Below are 25,343 nucleotides of genomic sequence, written 5' to 3'. Positions count from 1 at the left end.
TCATTTTGCTCTGAAAATAAGTCTGGGAGTGGGGAGCGTATCTTGTATTTCCAAGTTCTTCCGCTTTGCAAACGGCTGATTACCCCTGCTGCCTAGGTAGTGTTAAACTTTTGCCAGTCGTAACCTAGAAATGGACGTCACACAGTGGCGTGCTGACCTGTCCCAGGTGTAAGAGTTAAAGTTCCACTTGAGGCTAATTGATATTTCTGAGCCATTGCTCTTTTGAAACCTTAAGGTCCGTTAAGAAGCTGGGGTCGCTGTCTTTGCATCAGCGCCGAGCCGCGGGCGTCACTCGGGATGACGGGCACTAGCGCCGCAAGGCTGGGGGAAGAGAAAGCCCCCCTGTGGGAGGTGAAGGTCTGCGCTGGGGTGCCCTGCGGTCGGCACTGACGTCACCCACCGTGCATGCCTGTCCACGTGGGGGCACCCGGCAGTGGGGGCACCTTGGGGCTGGACGCGGGCAGCTTCTCCTGGGGCTCCGAGTGCTTACGTGCGAACCAAGGAGCGTTGATGCTGCCTCCAGTGTGCCCAACACGGAGCTGACTGCACAGAGACCCTGCGTGCTGCCCGGGCCGTGGGGGTACCAAGCTGACTCCCGAGGAGGAAGAGGTTTTAAACCAAGAACGGTCACAGGAAGTTCAGAAGAAACGTGGTAAAAGGAAAAAGGCCACAGCAGCCGTGGGGGCAAGGAGAGGCCCCGCAGGCAGGCTTCACGTGTGCGCTGCTCCGAGCCCAGGCCGGGTGGCTGAGCTGCTGGCCGAGCGCTGGAGGGTCAGGCACTGGTGTCAAGTGGAGCCAGGCCACGGCCCGGAAAGGCAGGTGCACCCTCTGCCCCAGCTCAGCTCCTGTGATGAAGGTGTGTGCCCTCCTGAAGGGGCGGCAGCAGCTGCCGGGGCGGCCTCGCTCTTCCGCCTGAGCATGGTGTGCGGGATCCGTCAGGAGCCGGTGCAGTCACAGGGCCCTGGGGCAGGAGGAGAGGTTTGAATAGGCTGTTCATTTGGATTGTCTGATTAGGTGATGGTTTTCATGCAAATTAAACTATAAAGGGCTTCATTTGAGACCCAGCCTGACATCCAGCTGATGCAGAGGGGTCAGGAGCCTCTGTGCAGAACGCTGCCCTGCTGGCCCTGCTCAGCTGCCACACGCCTGGGGCAGACACTGGCGGGGGCCGTGTCCCTCCTCGAGCTCACGGGCATTCTGTGCGTCACCGTGTCTGGCGCTCTGGGCGGCCGGCCTCCTCCCCGCAGGCACCCCTGGGTCAGGGTGGGCAGGCCGGCCAGGAAAGGGACTGTCCAGTTGGTCCGCAGGACTTGCGCCCATCTCCTCTCTGTCCCTCGCCGCGTCTCGGAGCCTCCAGTGCCCTCACCGGTCCGTCAGGGCGGTAACTGCCGTCTTTGATCTTCCTCTCCTCAGTCCTACCGGAGCGTGTGCTCACGACTTCGGAGAGAGGAGGGGGGAGACATCGGTTGCCTCCGATCTCTGCCCTGACTGGGGACCAAACCCACAACCTGCCCATGTGCCCTGACTAGGGATCGGACCTGTGACCGTTCAGTTTATGGGACGACGTTCCAGCCCACGGAGCCGCACCAGCCGGGGCAGCGCTCATTTCCCTCAGCAGCAGCTGTTTGTTGGGCGCCTGCCGCGCGTCAGCCTTGGCCCAAGGCCGGGCACACGGGTGTTTGGGGGATTAAGTGAGCGAACAGCCGGTGTTTTTTGCTTTCATGCCTCTTTATATGAATTACCTCACTGAAGGCTCATCAGTACTATCGCATGTGTATTTTCTGTGAACAGTGCTAGAAAGCAGGGGACTGCTGGGGACCCCGTTTTGTAGGTGGAGTTACTGAGTCACGGAGAGGTCTGGGAGCTCCCTCGCAGCCCGTAGGGACCGAGCGGGGCAGGCGGTGTCCGAGCCCAGGTCCTCTCCGCACGGGCGGGCGGGCCGCAGGGCTGGGCCTGCAGCAGCGGCTGGGGCCCCTGCACCCCGGGCCTGCGTGCTCTGCCTTTGGGCAGCTTCTCCTTAGTGTCTCTGCGGCGAGTGTTTCCACGCAGCCCGGAGGCGCCTGGGTCCGTGTCCGGCCTCCCCCCCGGGCCCTGCCCACTGCTCAGGGCTGCTCAGTCCCCGGGGCCCCGCATGGTGCCTGGCGCTCTTTACTCCACTTCAGGGGGGAGTGTGCGTTTCACAAACTAGAAACGCAGCCTTTTGGGGGGGGGTGCCTCATAGTCACCTGAGGGGGAGAAAGGGCCCTTCAGGAAGCAGTAGTGGCTGGTTAGAATAAAGGGCCACGTGGGAGAGAATGTGCACTCGAAGGCCGTGCTCCTGTGCGAACAGTGCTTGTGCCCCCAGACGTGGACCAGGGGAGGAGGGTGCCTGGAAGCTCGTTCCTGTCGGCAGGTTCCGCGTGCTTCGTGCCCACCCTGAGGGTCGGGTCCTTGCTCCTCGTTTCCCCACCGGGGTCCCCGTGTGGTTTGCACAGGGGCCGTGTGCTGGGCGGTCTCCAGGCTGGCCTTAGAGTGCCGCCTGGGGCCCCGAGCAGTGACGGCGCGGGCCACCCACCGCACGGTGGCACGGTGCCACTTCCACCTTGCGTCCGTCCCGGGCCCTCGGAGCCTGCTTTGAGGGCGTGTACACGGCAGAGTCACTGTAGAAGCTGCTGGTCACGGGAGGGAGCGTCAGCTGCCGGGTGCCCCCGCCCGTCTCTGTGGCCGCCGCCCCCAGGCCTGTCCAGGGGTGTTCGGGGGCAAGGCGAGCGCTCTGCCCCTGCGCCGTCCCCGGGCCGTTCTGCCGGGGCTGCTTGCTCCTGGGGCCTCCTTTCCGGCCAGCCGGGCTTTGCCGCGTGCCCTGTCGCCTTCCTCCCCGCCCCCTCCCGTGTGATCCGGTGCCGCTCTGTCCAGTCTTCTAAGTCCTCTTCGTCCTCCCCCGTGGTCTGGCGTGGGCCTGTGGGCCTCGTGCGGCCCCGGCACGCTCTCCGCTGCTGTGGCCGGGCCACAGCGCCGCTCGGGGGCTCGGCAGTGCCCTCCGAGGTGGCAGGGGCAGGAGCCAGAGCGCCCCGCGTGCGTCCCTTGCCCTGGCTCTGGCTGCGCGCGGCTGTCCCCCTCCTGCTCACTACTCCTGCCCCCGGTTCTGCCAGACCAGGGCGGGCACTCCGCTCCCTCCCCTCACGCCTGGACCTTCCCGGCTCCCTTCTCCTGAAGCCCACTCAGCCTGCACTGACCACCCCGTCCCCGTTCCTGCTGGGGTTCGGCAGGATGTGTTTTCCATTGATTTTGGGGAGAGAGGAAGGGACAGAGAGAGCAGCAGCAGGCGGCGCCCACCTGCAGGGTGGCTTTCTGTTCGTCCCCACCCAGCTTCCCCCGCCCCTGCCCCTCCACTCCTGTTCCCAGTCCCGGGTCCAACTTTCTGACCCTGGCCATGATGCTGCTCCTCTGAGACGGTTTGGTCGTCTATGAAATAGAGATACTGCTTGTTTCCCAGTAGCGGGGGATGGTTTAGCGAGAACTGAAGGAACCTCCCCACCCCCCGTCTGCTGGGCTGGGTGGCAGCCTCACGGGGACTGGGTTCTGGGCTGCGCCGTGAGCTGGGCCCCCGTGGGATGTCGCGGAGCGCTGCGACCCCAGCTGCGTACCGGCCGAGTGATGGTCTGTCCGCGCCTGTCTGCGCCTGTCTCCTGTGTGCCTTCCTGGGGGGCTGAGCGCACTGAGCGTAAAATGGAGCCCAGTACATGGAAGTGACGTGACGCCCACAAAGCACTGACAAATATAAAGCTGGTGCGCTAACATTGACATCCTGGGAGTACCCAGTATAGCGCCTCGGACGTTTTTTGTGCCGTAAGTTATTTTCCGAATGGAAAGGGCTGCTCTTTCTTAGCTTGCGTTGCTCTCCTGAGCGACGGCGGCTGCAGGAGGCGCCCCCACTCGTGCCTTCAGTGTTGGGTTTGTACCTGGACCGTGGGTCCCTTCCCGGCTGCCTCCTGTGAAACAAGGGTGAGGCTGGCCAGCAGAGGCCTCCTGTCGGGCTGGTTTGCAGGGCGTGAGCACGCAGGCGTGAGGGGGGGGACACCCGCAGGGCTGGCGCTGCCAGAGCCCAGGCTCGCCGGTGGGTCCCGCAGGTGCCTGTGCGGGACGCTCGGCCAGGGTCTTGGCCAGGCGGGGCTTCGGCAGGGAGGGAGCCGTTCTCCTGAGTGGAGCCGGGTGAGAGCAGGGATGTGCTGGCAGAAGCCGAGGGTGGCGTCTCGTGGGCGGAGGCCCGGCCGAGCTGAGCCTGCGGGCCTGGTCAGCACCGGGTGGGCGCGCGGGCTGGGGGGAGAGGGGGAGACAGGAGCAGTCCCGGGCTGAGGGTGTGGGCTGCAGTCCGTCCCTGACTGCGTCTCTTCGGGGTGGGGCAGGCGGCGGGCGCCGCAGGCACGGGGCACTCCCTTTGTTGACAGTGAGCCCTTGATCTTGATCACTGCACGGGCCACTCTGCAGTTCTGTCTGGGCGGGGCCGTTCTCTCCTTAGGAAAACCGCCGAGAGGCTCGGAAGCCCTTGTGTGGTGCCTGTGTGCGTGGCGTGCGGCCTCAGCTCCGTGACCGTCCCCGCGGCGCCGTGTGTGTTGCCTTGCTGGTCGGCAGAGGACCGGCGCACGTAGCCACGGACATGCCGGGACTGCTGTTCTTCCGAGGTGCCCTGCCAGGGACCACGAGGGAAGCGGCCCGCGCAGCTGTCCTTGGCCCCCTGGCTGCCGAGGCGCGAGCGTCGTTCAGCCGTGGTCTGCACCATCTTCATCGCTGCTGTTCGAGTCCTCTCTGCGCTGCGTGGGGCTCTCACCGCGGTCAGCCAGGCCAGGTGAGGTGGCTGTGGCAGGGCAGGGAGCTGCCCCGGGAGACGGAGGCCGAGCGCTCCTGCCCCCAACGCGCTCATTCAGGGTCCAGCGCCGGCTGTGGCTCTCTCTGCAGCGCGGAGGTGCTGGGGGCCTGCCCACAGGCCTGCAGCGGCACTCCAGGCGGAGCCGCGTAGGGACCCTCGTGTCTTGGGGGTGCTGCCTGGGTGCTGCAGCGAGGCTGGTGTGACGCCACTGCCCCAGAGGCGCGGGGACACCGACCAGGCGCGCTGTCGTGGCCTCAGTGGGGCAGTGCCTCCCTTCTCACAGTTCCGGAGGGTCCGGCATGCCCCCCACCACCGTCACCCCGCGCCTCTGGGGACTGCACTGCCCGTGCGTGGGCGGCGTCAGTGTGTGCGCGTCACTCACCAGAAGGGAGCGCCCGGGAGCAGAACACGTGTCTCTCTCGGACGGTTTGAGTCCACGCGGCTAACTCGGTAGAAGACAAGCGCGCCGTGCACAGCAGCTTAACAGCCGAAGGAACTATGTATGCCTTCCGACCCCGCGGCTTCTGGGGGTCTCTGTGCAGGAACCCAGAACACCGATTCCCAACAATACGTGCACCCCTGTGCTCCCCGCAGAGGGTTTTCACCAGCCCAGGGACGGGAGCCGCCCAGTGCCCATCGACAGACGTGTGGATAAAAAAGCCGTGGCACGTGTACGGTGGGACGTTCCTTGGCTGTAAAAAAGAAGGAAGTCTGACCCTTTGCTCAGTCAGATACGTCAGCCAGAGACAAGTGCCATGTGGTGTCCCTCACACGTGGGATCTAAAGAAAAAGAAACAAAGCTGACGCAGACTCACGGGCAGAGAGCAGACCGGTGGTTGCCGGGGTGCGGGATTAGGAGGTATGGGTTGGTAGTCAGAAACTGATCACAGGCTGCTGTGGCTCAGCGGACTGAGCGCCGGCCTGCGAACCGAAGGGTTGCTGGTTCAATTCCCTGTTGTGGCACATGCTGGGCTGCAGGCCAGGTCCCCAGCTGGGGGCACGGGAAAGGCAACTACACAGTGATGTTTCTCTCCCTCTCTTCCTCCCTTCCCCTCTCTCAAAAAATAAATAAAATCTAAAAAAAAGAAGTCACAGGGATGTAAGTACATAATTGGGAACAGAGTAATATTGTCATAACTGTGTTGCCCGGTGGGCACTGGGACTATCGGGGACACTGTGTAGTGAGTCCGATTGTCCAGCCACCAAGCTGTACACCTGAAATCAGTACAGAATGAAATTGGGGGGGCTATATCTAAACATACGATTTAGAAAATACCGTGCTCTAATTCTGACACTGCATAACGTGAAGAGTCTGTGTGTGAGTGCTGGCCACGACTCCACGGGAGGCCCGGGGCCTGGCCTAACGCTGTGCTGGGGAGCACTCGGTTCCGGAGCGGGCGGCCAGGGCACAGAGGCCGGTGAGCGCTGTGAAGCATCTGGGGACGTGAACACGGGCCGCGCGCACGCGTGCTTGGTCAGAGAGAAACAGGGCGCTGCGACTGAGAGCAGGACGACGAGCCGGCATGTCGCAGGGGCTCGGGGAGGAAAGGGCGTGGCGTCCTCTCACCCACAAGCCGAGCCTTCCTCGCAGTTGAAATGTCAGAATGATGTGACTCCTCGGCCACGCACGGTCAGCACGCGCCGCCTCTGTAGCCCCACCTGGCACTTGGGCCCGCGCCGGGTCTCTAGCGTACGGGAAGGTCCGGGAAGGTCCTGGAGGCCGTGGCCGAGAAGGAGAAACAGAAATGGGCACCCACGCTGGGACGTGCGCCCCGGACGGCGGGCTGCCCGGAAAGGCGCTATCAGGCTGCGGGCCTGGTGGGGCCTCGTGAGCAGGACCAGGTAGAACCCTTAGGTCCCTGACTCAGACACTGAGACTGACCCTGCAGGTGTCCTGGGCGCAGAGGCGGGCAATGGGCTACTTGTTCTAGCCCCAGACCGGAAGCATGGGCAGGCGCGTCCCTGGGGGCGGAGTGGGGGGACACGCTAGGAACAGACGGTGGCTTCTGTGCCACTGTCCGTGTGGTCACTGCGCCTGTAGAAAGGGAGCGACGTTGTGACTGACACACACACACGGGGCACCTGAGCGTGGAAGGGCAAGGGCGAGGGGGCCGGGTATTGTTCGCCTGCGCGTAAGGACGCTGGGAACAGGCAGCCGTGACGTTCCCTGCTGTGTGGGGGAGCGACCGGGACTAGGAGGAGAGAGGTCTGTGTGCACTTCGTGCTGTTTCAGCAGTGACGAAGGGTTCTGTAAACAGCTCAGTCCTCGGCCCTGTCGGGCTGCGTCCGAGTTGGTCACGGCCAACGCGTGCCTCTGGAAATACGAACCGCACGCTGTTCACTGTCCGGTCACGCGGCTGGTTCCTGGGCTCAGACTCTGCAGGCTGTTTGTATGATTCACTCGTTTCTTGTCGCTGGCATAGATCTACACAGGGCAGTGTTTGAAAACACAAGTACTCGATACTCCGGTGAGAATGAGCAGCCCCAGAAACCCACGCGCTGTTGGGGAAGCCGGGAGCATGATGCAACCTGAATGGACGCGCAGGTGCTTCATACTGAGCCTTCACCCTGCGTCCTGGGAGTTTAACTTCCCTGGGCCTCTCGAGCTAGTACTGGAGTATTTTCTGCCCGCCTCTCTGGAGGAGGCCAGAAGGGGCCCGTTCCTGATCGAATGAAGGCTTCCACTCTTGATTTTCTCCTGTGGTTGGCTTGATTCTCTCCCACCCTTCTGGCTCAGTGTAGCCTTTTAGTTAGGATGTTTTTGCCTGTGATTGTCACTAATACAATACACTTGCTTTGGAAATGTATGAGCGATATACTCACTCTGATATTTCAGGTTATTTTAAAGTACACGTGTGTATGCACATTTCATATTGTCTTGGTCTGCTGCTTGGGCAACAGCAGACCCTCCATATCACCCTGCCCAGGCTCTGTAGCTTCAGCTCCACTGGAGAGGACACTCCAGCGTCATCGCAAGATGTCGATTCAACACGGGAGGAGACAGATACCGTGTCACTCCCGAGTCGGACTGCACAGCCATTCTCGGCGGTGCAGATAGACTCTTAAGAAGCTACACCATCGTCTCTCGAGACGGACGGCTGCCGACGACGAAGAAGTTGAGTTTAAATATTAAAAGGCTAATAACAACCCCAAATAGTTTAGTTTTCTCTTTAGCAGAAAGATAAAAACGGGGTTAGCTAACCTTATACAGACTGCCTAGGAAGAAGTCCCAATTATCGCCTAAAAGAAGGTGCTGTCTGAAGAAGAACAGAGGGATGACAGCGTAGACACCTTGATACTTGAATTGGACGTCAGCACCAGAAATGGAGCCGTTCCCTCATTTTGGTGTGAAGAAATGTGTCTGCTCCTGGGTGTGCCCAGGAGGGAGGGAAGCATACATCCACGTGAAGTCGTGTGCGGGGCGTTCACAGCAGCATGTGCATGACGGCTGGGAAGTGGGCGCGACCCCGGTGTCCACCCACTTGGTGACGCGTGTTTGCGTTTCCTCCCGGCTCTCCGCGGCCTGATGGTGCGTTTCTCTTTAGCGCCGACTCCTGTCCCACGGCCTGGATGGGCCCCACTGTTCACGGCCCTGCTGAAGGGCGCCCTGGCTTGCTAGAAGTCAGAGCCTGTTTCCATTTCTTTATTAAACTCTGTGTCCCTCCACTAAGAGGCCTGCATTTTTGGCCTCCAATTAGCGGAAGTAATGAAAAGTAATTTAAAAATAAAGCAGAGCTGCTGATGGAGGTCAGAGAGAAGGAAAGCTGCGGAAGTGTGACGGGGGCCGCTGAGGGAAGGAGCGGAGGCGTCAGGGCCACCCGCGCGTGGGGACGCTGGGCACTGCCGCCCACACCCGGCTGCTGGAGTGCCTGGGACCAGAGGGTGTCATTGCATTGGAATACGTGTCGCAGCTTCGAGTTGGCCCGATTGTGGGTGTTGATTAACAGTGTCGGTTTGTGTGATCTGAGCCTGTTGTCCGGAAATAAGAAGTAGTGGCATTTTCAAGCACGATGTAAAACTAAGTCCTTGAACTGGTTTTAATAGTTAAATGTTATTTTTCCTCTTCTCAACCCTACAAAATGTCAAACACAAATAAATACAAATGTGCAGTATTGCTCGCACTTATACTTTAAAACGAAAATATTCCAGTGGGGATTGTATCTACTCAGTTTCCAAAAATTCTTCCAACTTGAATCATAATAAATAGAATGGCACTCTGCACCAGCAGGGTGCTGGGCTGACAGCCTCTCTCAAACACACCTTCTTTTCCGAGGGAGGACGCGCTGAGGCGCTGGCCGCTGGAGCCTGTGACGGGGGCGGCAGAGGGGTCCGGGCTTGGGGTCGTTCGGCTCTGCTCGCTCTTCTGCGGTAACAGCGCCCGCGGCGCCCGTTGAACGTGCTTTGGGAGTCTTACCCTGGAATTTCCTGTCCAGTGTTTATCTAAACCCCTAAGTTTAAATTTGCTTCGGTACTTTCTTCAGTTGCTGAATTCTTCTGAGCAGAGGAAAAGTTTTCCTTTAAGGAGTAAAAGTAGCCGTCAGCTTCTACAAACCTGCCTTTTACCAGGGCCCGCGCAGGGCGTACAGTGTGCGTGGCTGGGGGGCCTGTTCTAGGAAGCACCTGAGTCCATCCTCCCGATGGGCGACGTCCGGGCCGCCGCGGCTGCCGGCGGGACTGCGGGGCGCGGGCGGGACCGCGGGGCGGGCGGGCGGTGGGCCGAGGGGTGGAGGCGGGCCGCGGGGGCCTTCCTGCTTCGGGGGGCGTCTGCTCATGCGCCGCGTCGCCGGGGCGCCTGGAGCTGTGACACGGACACCCGCGCGCCAGGCTCCCGGCGTCCACCTCGTGACGCTTTACTCATGGAGATTTCTTCACCATGGAGAGTAAGACTAGGAGACGTAGAGCGCTGACATTCAGCCCCGCGGGGACCTGCAGTCCTGCGCCCGACCCCCTGCCACGCCCCCTGCCCAGCGCTCCCTGTCCTGCCCGCCCCCCCCCCAGAGCCCGTGGCCGGGCCCTCTGTGGTCAGCCGCCTCTCCTCCCCCGGGCTCAGCCCTGTGCTTCCGGGAAGGGCCGCCCTCCGCCGGGACCCCCACCCCTTCTGTGGCCACGGCCCTGCTGCTCTGTCCCCTTCACGGCAGAGCTTCTCGGAGGGACCCCCGTGTGCTCACTGCTCTCATCCCGCCGCGCTCCGCTGCTCCTCCAGCCTGGCGTTCAGGCCCGCCGCGCTCCAGGGCGGCCGCGTTGCTGTCGCCGTTGCCCTCCGTCTCAGCAGACCCACCTGTCCGTGACCCGTCCGCCGTCCGCCGGCAGGCGCCCCCTTCCCCTGACCCCCTTGGTCGCTGCTCTGTCTGCGCTCGGGGCCTGGGGCCTGCAGGGGTGAAAGCCGCGCCCCCTCGCCGCCACTCCCGGGAACCCCAGTCTGGGACTCAGCTCACGGCCACTTGACGACCTGGTAACGTCTCAGATCGAGCAAGTCCCGAGCTGGACTTGGAGCTCTCCCTTCAAAACACGGCCTCCCGTGGTCGTTCTCTTCTCAGAAATGGTGACTCTGCCCTTCACATGCCATCGCCAGGCTCCGTCAAGCCGCCCTGGCCTCCTGTTCTCTGCGGTCCGCACAGCCCGCCCGCAAATCCTGTGGGTCTGCTGTCTGCAGTTCCTGCCCCTCGCTGCCCTGGGCCTCACCGTCTGGCAGAGCCTCTTGAACTTGGTGGGCAGCAGGTGGCCTCTGGTGCGTGGTGGGGACTTGGGTCTGTCTCGAGGAAGCTTACTTGGTGTCCGTCTCCAGCACCGGCCCTGACTCAGGTCGCCGCGCCTCCCTGGGGTCATTGCTGCACTCACAGCGGCCCTCCCTCCGCGCGTCCAGCCTGGCTCAGCGGTGCTCCCGGGGCCTGGGCTTGTCCCGCAGGCGCCTTCCCCGCACGTCGCTGTGCCGAGTGCTGCCCGGACTTTGCAGCCCTCGGCGCCTGTCACAGCTGAAAGCCAGGCTCCGTGCTGTGCTGCACGGGGGCCTGCACAGCCCGGCCTCTGCCCGCAGCCCGGCGCGGCCCTCCTGTGAGCACACCCGCCGTCCGTGCGCTTGGGGGGCGGGGGCCCGGCTCACCCGCTGTGGGCCACTGGGCTGGCTGTGCCACCGCTTCTTGAACGAATTGGGACGTCCAGTCAGAGTGACGGCATGGACTCGTGCTTTGACACCGCTTCTTTCTAAACACAGCAGTGGGAAGGTAGCAGTGAAAGAGGGAAACACATAAGCCACAAACAGGCAGGCCCCCAAAGACGGGCAGAAGGGCAGCCCCGTCAGCACGTGGCGGACGGCGGCCCCCACAGGCTCCTGGCTGCAGCGTGGACCCCGGGACAACACGGGCTTGACAGACTCCGCAGGAAACTGGGCCTGCGCAGGGGTCAGTGGCGTTCTCCCCGGGGTGGTGCGGCTCTGTGCTGCCCGTCACCCAGGCGACGGTGGCCCTGGCTGATTTGCCCCCCACCCCTTTCCTGACCCACCCAGCTGTTCAGCCCCACTCAGTGCCAGCCGGGGCTCTCCTGTTCTCCACGATGGCCTCAGGGTACCTTCCTCCGCAAACCAACCCAGTTAGACTCTCCTCCCGAGGACTTGTCCCCGAGGTCAGCGCTCGGTGTTGGTTCCCGCCTTGGAGGTGCCCCCGGCTGCCTTGGTGTTGGTCCTTCCCTGTACACTGGCCTTCTAGATGCGCCTTTGTCCAGCCCCTGAGCCCCTCCCACTGCCTTCCCCACGGCCCGCACGGCTGTTGAGGTGCCCTTCGGTTGGCACTTGGCCCCTGAAGTCACTGGCGTTGGGAAGAGATGAGGTGCTGTCTCCTACTGCCTGCTCCCGCACCTGCCCCTCTGCTGCCCGGGCACAGGCGGCACCAGGCTCGAGGGGGTGGGGAGCACTGGCCAGCTCCTGTCCTGGAAGATGGGCCCTCGGTGGGGGGCGCGGGCATCAGCCTGGGGTCGTCGGCAGCCTCGGCCCATGGCCTCAGAGGACAAGGGTGGTCAGGGCTGCTCCCAGCACGCCACACCCCAGGTGCGCCCCCAGCCCCCAGCGCTGCCCTCCGCATCAGAGCCTGGGCCAGCCTGGCAGCTATGCTGACCTTCTGCCGGGGGACGTCCTCTGGCTGAGGGGCCGCACACGGGGCCCTGTCCTTGGCGGTGGCCTCCAGACCGAGTCCCCACCTCCTTGAGCTGGGGCAGGTGGAAGGAGGGAGTAGCCCTCTTTCATATACCACAGGCTGCTGCCCTTTCTCAGGGAATTTGGAATTCTTAGATTTCCTTGAAGAACTTCTCTTTGTCACCTGCCTCTAGTACTGTCCGAGACTTTGATGCGTGTGTTCAGAAATGGGATCCCTACCAGTTTCCCTGGGGAGCAGGGCGTGGAGTGCTCGTGCCGTCGGCTGGAGGTTTGCTCACCCCGAGGCGGCGGCCGGTGTCTTTGCTTTAGCCTCACTTTTTCATGGCTTTCTGAGAGAGGGGCGCGGCGGCAGGGGAGAGAGAGACACGCTGATGGGAGAGAGAGACGCTGGTCGGTTGCCTCTCGTATGCGCCCCAGGTGGGGATTGAACCCTCAGCCTGGGCATGTGCCCCGACTGCACACCTCCAGTCCCGGGACATCGCTCCAAGCAGCTGAGCCACACCGGCCAGCCGCTGGTCGTGGATTCTTGAGGAGGAAACGTTGGAAGTTGGATAAAGTAGAACGACAGGTGCCTGCGTTGTCCCAGAGGCTGCTTACACTGGCCTTGGTTTCTGGATCCTTTTTTCCTCTTGTTGGTCTGATTGGTTGTTTTTGCTTCCTTATGTCCCAAGTTATTGACCTGATTCTTGGCGTCATCCCCTCTCCTGTGTTTCCCTGTAAATTGTTCTTTATTTCATGCTGTCTAGGTCCTTAATAAGTCCCTGAGCATCCTTATAACCAGTGTTTTGAACTCTGCGTCTGATACATTGCTTATCTCCATTTCCTTTAGCTCTTTTTCTGGAGTTTTGATGTGTTCATTCATTTGGGCCAGGTTTCTTTGTCTCCTCATTTCTGCAGCCTCCTTGTGTGTGTTTCTGTGTATTAGGTGGAGCTGCTATGACTCCCCATCTTGGTCATGTGACCCAATGGAGTAGACGTCCTGTAGGGTCCAGGGTAACAGCCTCCCCTATCCCCCAAGCTGAGTACTCAAGCCCTTCATGTGGGCTGAGCACACCCTTCTCTGTAGTTGAGCTTTGGTTGCTGTTGGCAGGTCAATGGGAGGGACTTACCCAGGCCAGTCAGCTGCAAGGACTGGCTGTGACCACCAACCTCCACCCTCTGGGGAGGATCAGCTGAGCAGGGGCAGGGTGGCGGTGCTCCGACGTGGTCTATAGCTGTCCACTGGGGGCGCTGGCCCTGGGATTTCCTGGGTGGTACAGGCCAAGGTCAGCCCCCACCTGTGCTCTGCCCAGGGCCACGCCACCTGAGCTCTACAGCAATCTGAGATGGCTGCTCCCTGTGCTGGGCTTGGAGGTTCCCAGGCAAAGCCAAGCTGTGAATCTAGGCTGGCTGCTGCTGGTGCCGGGCCTGGGGCCACTTAGCAAGTGGGGAGGTAGGGAGGCTCACTGAGGCCCGTTGTTGCTTATTTGAGAGATTTTAGGAAGTTGTGAAGTATGAGCCCAAGAGCAGCCATTTTTATGGAAAAGGCACTGGTAACAGTTTGGGGGGGGCAAACAGTGTCAGCCAGGTGCTGGAGTCTCAGATATGGCACCCAGCTACTGGCTCATAGGGGTGCGAGAAGGGGAAGAGAGCAAGAAATTAGAAATCTATTTGAAAAACAAGGAGGGAAAACTCCCCTAATTTGACAAAATAGACCTGCAAGTCCAAGAAGCACAGAGTCCCAAACTAGATGGGTGCAAAGAGGACCACTCCAAGACACACCATAATCAGTATGTCAAAGGTTAAAGATAAAGAGAGAATTTTAAAAGCAGCAAGAGAAGAGAGTTACCTACAAAGGAGTTCCCATAAGACTATCAGCTGATTTCTCAAAAGAAACTCTGCAGGCAGGAAGGGACTGGCAAGAAGTATTCAAGGTGATGAAAAGCAAGGACCTACAACCAGGATTACTCTCTTCAGCAAAGCTACCATTTAAAATGGAAGGGCAGATGAAGTACTTCCCAGACAAGAAAATTATAGAGTTCCTCAGCACCAAACCATTATTATATGAAATGTTAAAGGGACTTAATTAAGAAAAAGATCAAAACTGTGAACAATAAAATGACAAAAAGTACGTATCTATCGATTGAATCTAAAAAACAGGAAGAACAGAGACAGAATCACGGATACAGAGAGCGTTTTGATGGCTGCCAGATGGGAGGGGGTGCGGGGGATGGGCGAGGAGGGGAGGGGACTAAGAAGTACAAACAGGTGGTCACAGAGCAGCCATGGGGGTGTAAAGTGCAGGATAGGAAATGGAGCCGCCAAAGAACTGACACGCATGACCCATGGGCATGAACAATGGCGGGGGGCAGAAGGGGAGCAATCAGGACAGCTGTAACAGCAAAATCAATAAAATGTAATTAAATATATATATATAAAATGACCGTTTGACGATTTCATCCGTGCCAGTATCCACAGGTGTCCTCCAAGCTCTCTGCCCCCTTCAGTGTGGTCCCCTCAAAGGAAGAGCACGGCAGGGAAAGCCGACCGCAGTTTTACTCTTCGCTTGCTTCTCAGGTTCTTTGCTCTTGCCTCGGAGCTCAGCTGGGAGTTCTGGGGCAGCCTTGTAAAGTCAGACTCTCGTAAATGGTGTGGCTTCTGTGGTGAGCTTGACGTCGCCTTCCAAGAACTAACTGCTGCGGGAACTGTCCCATGCCACCCGTTTGTGAGCGGCTGGCTGGAATGGTCCGAGTCGGCCGCTCCTCGTAGTTGGAACGTCAGCTTGGTGACGTGAGCCTCCTCCCCGTCCTTGCCCCTCCGAGAGAGACTTACACAGAGGGGAGCGCTGGCGGGGCGTTGAATTCCTTCAGAGGCGCGTGCCCGCCGGAAGCCTGGCGGCGGCCTGGGCCACAGGGGCCGCTGTCCCGGGGGCACGCCGACGCCCCTCGGTCGGCGCCGGGGCTGCCTCTGCGGGGGCTGGAGAGACGTGGAGTCTGTGCTGAAGGGCCTGCCTGTCTCTCCCCCTGTCTTGTAGGAGTTTGCAGCACTTACTAAGGAGCTCAGTGTCTGCAGGGAGCAGCTCCTGGAGCGGGAAGAAGAAATCGCTGAACTGAAAGCAGAAAGAAACAACACCAGGGTTAGTGGGTGGGCTCGCGCGCGCTCACGTTGGCCAGGGGCCGCTGGCGGGGTGGGCGCGGCAGTCCTCCGCCCCAAAGGCGCCCCGCTGTGTGGCGTGGCGCGGCGCCGGCGGCCCACTTGCCAAGGCCTTGCTTGCCGTTTGGGGCGAGAGCGACCTGCAGTTCTCTGCCTTGGGGGGCTTCCTCTGATGGCAGACCTAGCGGCGGGGGCCGGTGCGCGTCAGTGTGAGCGTGAGGGGGCGACTCGCCCAGATGGGACGGGAGCGCGGAGCGTCCCTGAGCCCGCGGCGCCGGCCTCTCCCGCAGCTGCTGCTGGAGCACCTGGAGTGCCTGGTGTCCCGGCACGAGCGCTCGCTGCGGATGACGGTGGTGAAGAGGCAGGCCCAGTCCCCGGCCGGCGTGTCCAGCGAGGTGGAGGTCCTCAAGGCGCTCAAGTCGCTGTTCGAGCACCACAAAGCTCTGGACGAGAAGGTACCGGCAGCCACCCGGCACCAGGGCAGTGGGGGGGGGGGGGCGGGGGCGGGGGCGGGCGTGCGACTGCCGTTCACCTGTCGTGGCTCCCCGGACTGAGAACTTACCCTGTAAGAAGGCAGAGTTCTGTGCAGTTAAAAAGTTTTCGTGGGCATTAATGTCTTACAATTTATAATATTCTGTTTATTGATTTGTTAAGAATTGCGTAGTATATTTAGGTGGAAATTTTCTCTAAAATTTAGTTATTAAGAAACAAGTTTTCTTGACGTTACCATCAGCGAAAAGCATTACGGTGTCTCTGTGTCATCACAGCAGCGCACTGGGGTCACCGGGCGTTCGGGGTTAAGTGCACGTGCGGGCACCCACGGCTCCCCTCCCCGTTTTCAGGTGCGGGAGCGCTTACGGGTGGCCCTCGAGCGGTGCAGTCTGCTAGAGGAGGAGCTGGGTGCCACGCACAAGGAGGTGAGCTTGACGGGCCTCCCCGTGGCCTGAGAGGCGGGCTTTTCGTTTTGGTTCCGTAACTTGCAAACCAGTGTGAAGGCGGCAGCAGTCGGCACCGGACGCCCTTCGTCTTTCTGACCGAGGGCCGCCCCGCCGGGTCCCCGGGTGACTGGTGCTCTGCGCTTTTATTTCAGAGCTGCAGAACCTTGTAGCACGTTGCGTACCGGGGAATTTACATGCCTTTTAGAAATGAGAGTTCTCGCCACCTGTACGCAATGTGTTAAGTACCCGTTTGTCCTGTAGATAATTAATTTTAGTTTTAATAACCTGGTTATATTCAGGATGAATAATGTCACTGTATATATTTTTTTATATTATGTTTGCAGTTTATAGTTGTGTTTTTCCAAAAGGAGTTTTGCTATCTTTACTTCTTTCTTTATTCTCATATTCAACTTTTTGGTTTTAGCTAATGATTCTTAAAGAACAGAATAATCAGAAAAAAACGCTGGCGGACGGAGTGCTTGACCTAAACCACGAGCAGGAGAGTACGCCGAGCACGAACGGGAAGGCAAGTCCTGCGGTCTTCTCTGTCTCAGTCACCTCTGACGTCGCCTGCCCGCGGCGTGTGCGGGGGCGGCGCTGCTCAGACCGTGCGCTCACGGAGGCTGCGTGACCCAGCGGCTGGCACGCGTTAACTGGTTCTCCCTGTTTCCCAGAGCACCTTGTTCCCTAGCTCATCAGATAGGCTATTTGAGACCTTCTTCCCCCATCAGAGATCTTCGGACGGTTCTTTAAGCCACGAGGAAGACCTTGCTAAAGTCGTGGAGCTGCAGGAAGTCATAGACAAGCAGTCCCGGGAGCAGGCCCAGATGAAGGAGCGCCTGGCCGCCCTGTCGGCGCACGCGGCGGAGCTGGAGGAGGACCTGGACACGGCGCGGAAGGACCTCATCAAGTCGGAGGAGCTGAACACGAAGCTGCAGCGAGACGTGCGGGAGGTAGGTGGTCCCGGCTGTCGTGGGATTGTCGCTGCGCTGGACTGTGGGGTGTTCCGGGGGCTCGTTCTGTCCCTGACCCTCCCAGTCGCTCCTGGCCTTTGGGCCACTCTGTGCGCAGTGACAAATGAGAGCGATGCTGTGAGCCTGACGGGCGGCCTCCGGCTTTGGTGGCACAGTCTCCTCTCCCTGCGGCCTCGAAAGGTCGAGCACACCTGGCTGTGCCGGTCATCCTACTGGCGGCGGCAGAAGGGACGCGAGGCCCCCTCCTGGCCAGGCCGCGGCGTGCCTGTGTGAGGCGCTGGTGTGCAGGTCCCTCGTCGCTGCAGGCCAGGCCGCCTGAATGCAGCCCTCGTGTGCTCAGACTTCCTGCTGGCGCGGCCTTGAGCCGTGGGCGTGGGTGTCTGTTGTGTGCAGGCCACGTGCAGGGGTGTCTGTCCTGCCCTTCAGGGAGCCAGGGACCCTGCACCCTGGGACTCAGGCATGCAGCAGGGGCGGGGTGTGCCCACGCTGGGGCGCAGGCCCGCGCTCTCACAGTCCGCAGAGGTGCACTCCTTTCTGCCCACGCAGCCACGAGGGACGAACCGCCACAGGCAGCAAAGCGGGGCTCCGTCATTTCCCCAGCATTGGCCTTCTGTCTCCTTAACCTGCTGTTTGTAACCAAAACGGATGCGCAAACCAGCAGCCCCAGGCTTTTCTCCCCGAGCAGGGCGTCTCAGGGAGACCCTCTCAGACCTTTGAATGCGCAGGTGGCATGTAGCCTGCTGAGCTGCGTCTGTGGCAGAGTGTCATGTGCAGAGAATTTTGAAATTCTTTTGTGAAGACCTGTCACTTTTAATATTAAGGCTTTGCTAGCGTTAGCACTTAGTCCACAGGAAGAGACCTAAAATGCATTCCTCGGGCGAGCAGGGGTGGCAGGAGCAGGAGCTTCCGGTCCTAGTTTCAGCGTCTAATACTGGGTAATACACTGTGTGACAAGGTTGTGTCCGATTCACTTAAACTTTGACTTCTGTTTCCATTCACTGACCGTATGTATCTCCTTAATTCTGTGGTCCCTGGATGTAAGTTCATCCACCTTTTACTCAAGAAAGCGATGCAGGCGTCTCACTGCGGTGGCTGTCGAGGGGCCCCGTGCTCTCCAGCGGGCAAGCCTGCTTGTGTTGGGGGGCACGCGGGACATGTCCTCATCATGGGAGCTTCAGCTTCTGGAGTTCGTGCAACATGGGGACATTCCGTTAGAGGGTTTTTAAAAGAGACTTGACTTATTTGTTTTTGAGAGCGGGGAAGGGAGGGAGAAAGAGAGGGAGAGAAACATCACTGTGTGGTTGCCTCTTGTGCGCTCCCAACTGGGGACCCGGCCCACAACCCAGGCCTGTGCCCGGACTGGGAATTGAACCGGCGACCTTTTGGTTCCCAGGCTGGCGCTCAGTCCACTGAGCCTCACCAGCCAGGGCACCATTATACAGTTTTGAAAAATGATGTAGGAAAGGATAAGGTTGGTTGACTGGGTGACCAGACGTCATATTAAGACAGATGAGTATTGGCTGACAGTGTAGGTGAATGTTTGTGGTATTTGAGGTGGGCACGTTTTCAGTCACGTTGCAGTAATTGGCATCCCTGTCAATCTAATTTTGGGGACACTGATTTCATATTTGATTTGCAAATTAGGGTTCCGTTCCATTTTTTCTCTCTCTGAAGTACGCTGACGTGTCTGTGCTAGTTACCTTTGCCCTCTGCACTTCGCACGCAGGCCATGGCCCAGAAGGAGGACATGGAGGAGAGGGTCACCACCCTGGAGAAGCGCTACCTCGCGGCGCAGCGTGAGGCCACCTCCGTGCATGACCTCAATGACAAGCTGGAAAACGAAATCGCAAACAAGGAGTCCGTGCACCGGCAGGTAGTGGCGCTCGCAGAATCTGTGAAGTTGAGGACCCTTTTCCCGTGACCCTCCCGTTGGAGTCGAGTCCAGGGACAAATGCTTTATGACCTCGGACTATCTGCAGGGTGCGGGTGGGCTCCGTTTGTGCTTCAGTTACGTAGGGTCCCATGGTACGGCTTTCTGGAGTTACAGGCCTTGGTTCTTCCCTCTGTTTTATTTTAATTGAACATCAATCTGTTACTTGTCAGCGTTTTTTACCAAAGGGACAGAGAATGGCAAAGAACTTTAAAACATGTGGCTGCTTGTGAGCAATTGGGGCCAGTGCGCCAAGTAACCGGTCGGTGTGGAAGGGCAGTCGTCGGGGGCGTCTGTCCGTGAGCCACTCCTGCCCCTGTTGCTCTGGAGCCTCGGGTAGTCACGAGTTAACCGGAAGGACCAAGGCCGGAGCCTTGAAGGCAAAGCGAGTTTGTCGGGTGTGTTATAAAGTGGATCGTTAGGACCAAAAATAAAAAGTAAAAATTAAATGTGAGGACACTGGTATAAATAACGCGTGGGATGCTGTGTGAGAGCATAGAGGGGCCTCACAGCACCGCGGGCGCAGGGCCTTGGCCGCGGGAGGCAGCAGGGCGCGGAGACACGGGCCGACCCCCTGGGCCCGCCCTCACCGATGGCCTCTGCGTCTTCTTTTTAAAAAATCCTTTTGTCTACATTTTCTGTGTTGACGTTGTTTTAGAGTAAGAGGGTTTTTAAAAAAGAATAATCACACGTTTACAAAAACGAGATGCATTTCATAGCATGCTCTTGGGAGGCCCGTTTTTCTGAGGCGACTGAAGTTGCATGTGGCCGAGCCCCACGCAGCCAGCTGTCTGTAGAAGCGGGTCTCACTTTTTAAGACGCGTGACCAAGCGGCTGCAGAAAACAGAGCTTCTTTAACGCTGACCCACGGGTCCTCGGGCCCGAGGAGGTGGGTGCGGGCTCCCGGCAGGAGGGGGCGTCGCTGTGCAGCCGTGGGTCTGCGTGGGTCCCTGGGGGCCCGTGCTCACGGTCGCTCCGCTCTCTCCACAGACCGAGGACAAGAACCGCCAGCTGCAGGAACGCCTGGAGCTGGCGGAGCAGAAGCTGCAGCTGACCCTGCGGAAAGCGGAGACGCTGCCCGAGGTGGAGGCCCAGCTGGCCCAGCGGGTGGCCGCTCTCTCCAAGGTGCTGCCCCGGGCGGGCCTCCTCCCCTGCACGGCGGGAGTTCGGGCGGGAGCGGGGTTCGTTGGCGGGCCGCCTCGGTCGTTGGCCTGAGGGTGCCCCTGAATCCCTGACGTGGCCCGACTGCTTTCAGTGCTGTTCTGTTTGGGACTGGAGCGCTTTCCCAGTGTCGGACGTGCCCCCCGTTCTGTTGCCCGATGTTAATGCCCCTCCCATTTGTCAGATGTGTACTGCCTGTCCCCGTGTGGGCGACCACGGAGTCACTGCTCCTTGGAGTTACGTCAGCAGCTCAAAGCCGAGGACAGAAGCTCTGTGTAAAGGAAGAGAAGAGGTCCTCAGAAATAGGAAAGGCGCATTCTCTTCTAAAAACAGTCAAAATACATTTGTAATAAACAAAGTTTTAAGTAACTTATTCATTTGTTTGTTCAACGCATATTGGCCAGGCATGTGCAAGACACAGCGCCTGCCCCCGTGGTTGTCCCCACCCCTGGGGACGCAGGCAGATGACAGGGCGGTCTCAGAGCCTGTGTGTCCCGGGCACTCAGCCGGGCAGTGCGCACAGGACGACGGGCACAGCCGCAGACACGGCCCTCCTGGGCCGAGGACAGGCTTGGGTCTGTGTGCCAGGGGCCCTGGGCCCGGCAGCCTGATCGGGGCGGCTGCCAGTGGTCCTGTCTCACTGGCCCGAGCTCACAGCTGCCAGCAGGGACAGGAGAGAGGGGCAGGACAGGCAGGACGCTGTCGCGCGGCCGGCGTCGGGTCGGTCAGACGGCACAGGCGCTCACAGACTTGCCATGGAGCGGCTCCGACAGCAGCGCCCCCTTTCCATCACGACCTGCGTTTAAAGTCTCGGTTTCTCTCCTCCCGTGTCATCTCGCCTGTGCCCGGTCGGTCTCGTAGTCCGACCTTTTGTCTTCTGGAAGCTCTGCCGCTAAGGAAGCTAAACTGTGCGAACTCACTGCCCAGCTTAGGAAGGTAGCCGTGCCGCGTCGGGTTGTGCTCGCTGCCCGCTGTCCACGCGCACTCCGCACGCCGGCTCGGACGGGGAGAACGCCAGAAAGCCCGGAGCCTGGGCGCGGGGCGGGGAGCACAGTTCCCTCCCAGGGCTTGTCACCGCCCCAGCCAGGCCCAGGGCCACCCACACGGGGGTGGGGGGGCCAGCTGCCTCCCAGGCTAACATGCAGCCCCCCAGGATATGCTGGGGGATGTGAGGAAACGCTTCCGTCGGACGTGGAAGCGTCCGCATGGCGCATGGTGTGCTGTTGCTGCCGCTTTAGTTAGTGCCCAGCATGTGGCCCTCAGAGCTGTGTTGCCGTGAGTTCAGGTTACGCTGTTCTCGCCCACAGGCCGAAGAGAGACATGGCAACATAGAGGAGCGGCTGCGGCAGATGGAGGCGCAGCTGGAGGAGAAGAACCAGGAGCTGCAGCGGGTACGTGACCAAGCAGACGCTCCAGCCCTGAGCAGGGCCCGGGGCTGTGCCGGGGGTGGGGGCGGGAAGGCTCAGTTCCCTCCTCTGCCAGCGCTGCGCCCTTCTGCACTCCTGCTGTGCGCGCTTACCTCGTGGCCACACCTGCGCCTTGTCTGCTGGTAGGCGCCCCCGCCACACAGACAGCTTTGTGTCGTGTTGGTAGCAGCGAAGAGTCGGGTGCCTGTGAGCAGTCCTGCAGGGGGCAGATGGGTCTCCCGTCCAAGCAGGCTGCCGTTTGCCCTGACGGCGCTGTCAGAGGGACTGCTCCAGGTACCAGTGGGAGGGGCCTGGGGTGCCCCTCAAACACACCTGAGGTGCTGGCCTGGGGCCCCCTGAAACTGGACTAGAACAGAATCTGCCTGCTTAGGATATGGCACCGAAGTCCTAAATTCAGGTCACAGTCCTGCCCTCTGTCCCGAAGTGCCGAATTATCACGCAGACAGAAAGGTCTGTGCAGGGATGGGTCTTCCTAAGCAAGAGGATGGCCGTGACGGGGCTGTGCTGATTTAGAAAGCCTTGAGCCAGCGGCAGTGCAGGCTGGTGTCAGGGAGTCCTAGGAGTTTTTCCTGAAGAGGCGCCCGCATGTCAGCACAGCGCACTGAGCAGTGCAGGGGACGGTGGGCCGCTGTCCCAGGCCCAGCTGGCACTGACCTGGCAACATCCGTTCAAGGCCATCAGGGGCTGTTTGCACCAGAAACCTGCATTCTTGGCCGTGGCCTGCCAGGCGTGTGCATGAGCTGCCATGAGGTGAAGATCCCGGCTCTGACCGAGGGACTGCGTGCTCGGCTGTCACCTGCCTGTCAGTGCACACACATGCTCATGCATGCGCTCGTGCACATGGGCTCATGCACACACACCTACGCACAGGCTCGTGCACACTTTCGTGCACACTTTCATGCACACTCACACAGAACCTCATGCACATGCACCCACACACAGGCTCTTGCACAGGCATATACATATACAGGCTGATGCATGTGCAAATAACACACGGGCTCCTGAAGACACATAAATACACAGGCTTGTGCACATACACAAGCGTGTGCATGCAAACATACAGATTCATGTACACATGTGCACAAACAGGTACATACACATAGGTACACACAGGCTTGTGAACATGCACATAGGCATGCACATACAGGTTGTCCACACATACACAGGCTATGCACACGCTCATACAGACTTATATACATGTTCATGCACACAGTCTCATGCACATGCACACAAGTACACACACACGTACAAACAGGCACACAAGCCCACATAGGCACACTGTTGCACGCTCATGCATATACACAGGCGTGTACAAATCCACACACAAGCTCCCATGCACACAGGTGCACGCACACATGCAGACAGTCTCATGCACATGCACACAAGTTCACACATGTACAAACAGGCACACAGGTCTGTGCACACAAGCCCACACAGGCACACTGGTGCATGCTCATGCACACACACAGGCATGTACAAATCCATATACAAGCTCCCATGCACACAGGTGCATGCACACATGCAGACAGGCTCATGCACAAGCTCACACAGGTACATGCACATGTACGTATGCATACACGTGTACAGATGCATGCACACACACGCTCACCCATATGTACACTGGTGCATGCACACACACGTGCAGACACCCAGGCTCACGCACACAGGCTTGTGCTCACGCTCACCTTTGGGAGACTCCGATCTGTGCCTGTTTACGGCTACGCTTCATTACTTTCCGAACTGGCTTACAGCGTTCTGAAGGACAAGGGTTGAAATTTGGATTCTGTTATGACTCCAGTAACTCAGAGGAAACCAAGTTTCGCTTTGCAAACATTTGAATGCCGATACATTATTGTGTGGCATGCGGGGTCCCCTGCAGATGATGGTCAGGGCATGTTAGTCCTGATTTCAGGTGCTCCTCACTTAAACCTGCAGCTGCCATAAAGAGGAGGGGGCGCTGGCACCTGCAGTTGGCAGAGCGGGCAACCAGAGCACAGCCTCAGGGTGCACGCCGCCTGCCTGGGCAGCGGGCCCGAGTGTGTCTCAGCCCCTGGCCACGCCGCCCTCCAACTGGGAGGGGCCCCGAGCGCCGCCCCGCGACCTCCCTGAAGCGGGCTGCCCGCTTGCAGTTCCCGTGCTTCCGCTTATCCTCCGTGGTCACACAGGGCCTGGGGCGAAGGCAAGCTGCCCAAACCATGAAATCGGTGGTGGTTTCATAAAATTATCAACTGTACAGACTTAGCAACTTTGTTACTATATTTTAAAATTGCTTGAGATTATTATTTATAATTTTTAATACAAATTTCTTTAAAGGTTTATTTATTATTTTTTATTTGATTTTAGGGAGAGGGGTCAGGAGGACGAAGGGGAGGGAGAGAAGCATCAGTGCGTGGTTGCTTCCCTCATGCCCCCAGCTGGGGACCTGACCTGCAACCCAGGCCTGTGCCCCGACTGGGAATTGAACTGGCGACCCTTTGGTTTGCAGGCTGGCACTCAATCCACTGAGCCACATCAGCCAGGACTTTAATATAAATTTGTACTACAAAAAGTTCAAGTGATGTAGCACTATAAAGAAAAACAAGTGAAAGTCTGTTTTTACTGACCTGTTCCCACTGTGAACGTTTTTACCTGGTGGTTTGTGGATTAAGTTCTCATCCCTCCCCAGTGCCCCCCAGGTGTCTGCTCGCACGCTGGGGTTCCTCTAGCCTTGTGCACGTCTGGGCGGCCTCAGAAAACCGCCTGTCCCCGCGTGTGCATCTCGGCCTCTTGACTCAGCCTGACGGTGACAGGCGCTGTTCCTGCAGCCCGCAGCCTCTCCCTTGTGGCCTCTCTGCCCCCTGAGCGGTGCTGGGGACTGTGCAGGCACTGCTGCAGGCGGCAGAAGGGACGACCTAGGGTAGGAGTGCCGCTCCCACCCCGGTCCTGCCCTTGGACAGTAGCGATCGCACCTTTGCTGGAGGTGACTGAGCTTCTGTTTCTCCTGTTGCAGGCACGGCAGAGAGAAAAAATGAACGAGGAACATAATAAACGTTTATCAGACACTGTTGACAAGCTTCTTTCAGAGTCAAATGAGAGGCTTCAACTTCACCTCAAGGAGAGGATGGCTGCTCTTGAAGACAAGGTCAGATGTCACCGGGCTCCTGCTGCCGGCAGGAGCAGTGTCTGTGACCTGCTCCCGGGGGATGGGTGCTCAGGGCTTGGTGGCCACGACAGAGCAGACGCAGCCCTGCAGTGGAGGGAGCACAGCTTGTCCATTCCCTGAGTTCCCTTGTCGTCCGGCCCGTGCCTGGGAAGTTGGGTATCACGCTTCCTCTCTGGTGTGGGAGTCAGCAGACTGTTCCCTTCCTGGGGCAGGTAATCCATATTGTAGGCTTCTGCTGCCGATGACTAAGGAAGGCCGATCTGTGCTAGTCAGTAATTACCATGAAAGCCCTGGAGACGTAAATGAGTTGGGAGCGGTGTTCCAATGAAACTACTGGCAGGCGGAGGCCGTGGCCGGGCTTGGCCGACAGGCCCTAGCTTACCCGCTGCTGCACTAGAATCTGGGGCCCAGCCCTCGCCCTGTGTTGCTTGAGCTCTGGAAGTTGAATCTGTCTCCGAGTCTCATGTCCAGCTCCTGCCTTCTCGCTGTTGATGCCGTTTGGGAAGCGTCGGAGCCGGGCTCTTGCTGCTGTCTTCACGGAGCTCAGCTGGAACCAGGGAGGGGGAGGGGCCTGGAGCCTGTCAGGGGCTCCAGCGGCCGCAGTGGGGTTCAGCGTCATGAAACCGGTCCTGAGGGCACCGGTGCACCGAGA

General features: G+C 59.5%; 1 protein-coding gene across 1 annotated transcript in view; it reads left to right on the top strand.

Moving 5' to 3' along the window:
* PPFIA1 (PPFI scaffold protein A1) overlaps positions 1 to 25,343 on the top strand; it is a 68,460-nt gene that overhangs the window by 11,137 nt on the left and 31,980 nt on the right. The window contains exons 3-12 of the mRNA XM_090257259.1: positions 15,001 to 15,102; positions 15,410 to 15,574; positions 15,962 to 16,036; positions 16,482 to 16,583; positions 16,789 to 17,010; positions 18,758 to 18,904; positions 19,952 to 20,086; positions 20,984 to 21,058; positions 21,430 to 21,513; positions 24,539 to 24,670. Of these exons, the coding sequence (XP_090113385.1) occupies positions 15,001 to 15,102; positions 15,410 to 15,574; positions 15,962 to 16,036; positions 16,482 to 16,583; positions 16,789 to 17,010; positions 18,758 to 18,904; positions 19,952 to 20,086; positions 20,984 to 21,058; positions 21,430 to 21,513; positions 24,539 to 24,670 (1,239 nt within the window). The remainder of the gene's footprint in view (positions 1 to 15,000; positions 15,103 to 15,409; positions 15,575 to 15,961; positions 16,037 to 16,481; positions 16,584 to 16,788; positions 17,011 to 18,757; positions 18,905 to 19,951; positions 20,087 to 20,983; positions 21,059 to 21,429; positions 21,514 to 24,538; positions 24,671 to 25,343) is intronic.

Source organism: Furipterus horrens, unplaced genomic scaffold (assembly GCF_987537825.1).
Source record: "Furipterus horrens unplaced genomic scaffold, mFurHor1.1.pri manual_scaffold_2, whole genome shotgun sequence".
In the NCBI taxonomy this organism is placed as follows: domain Eukaryota; kingdom Metazoa; phylum Chordata; class Mammalia; order Chiroptera; family Furipteridae; genus Furipterus; species Furipterus horrens.
The sequence above is the reverse complement of the archived record's forward strand: the minus strand, read 5'-3'. Positions and strand labels throughout refer to the sequence as shown.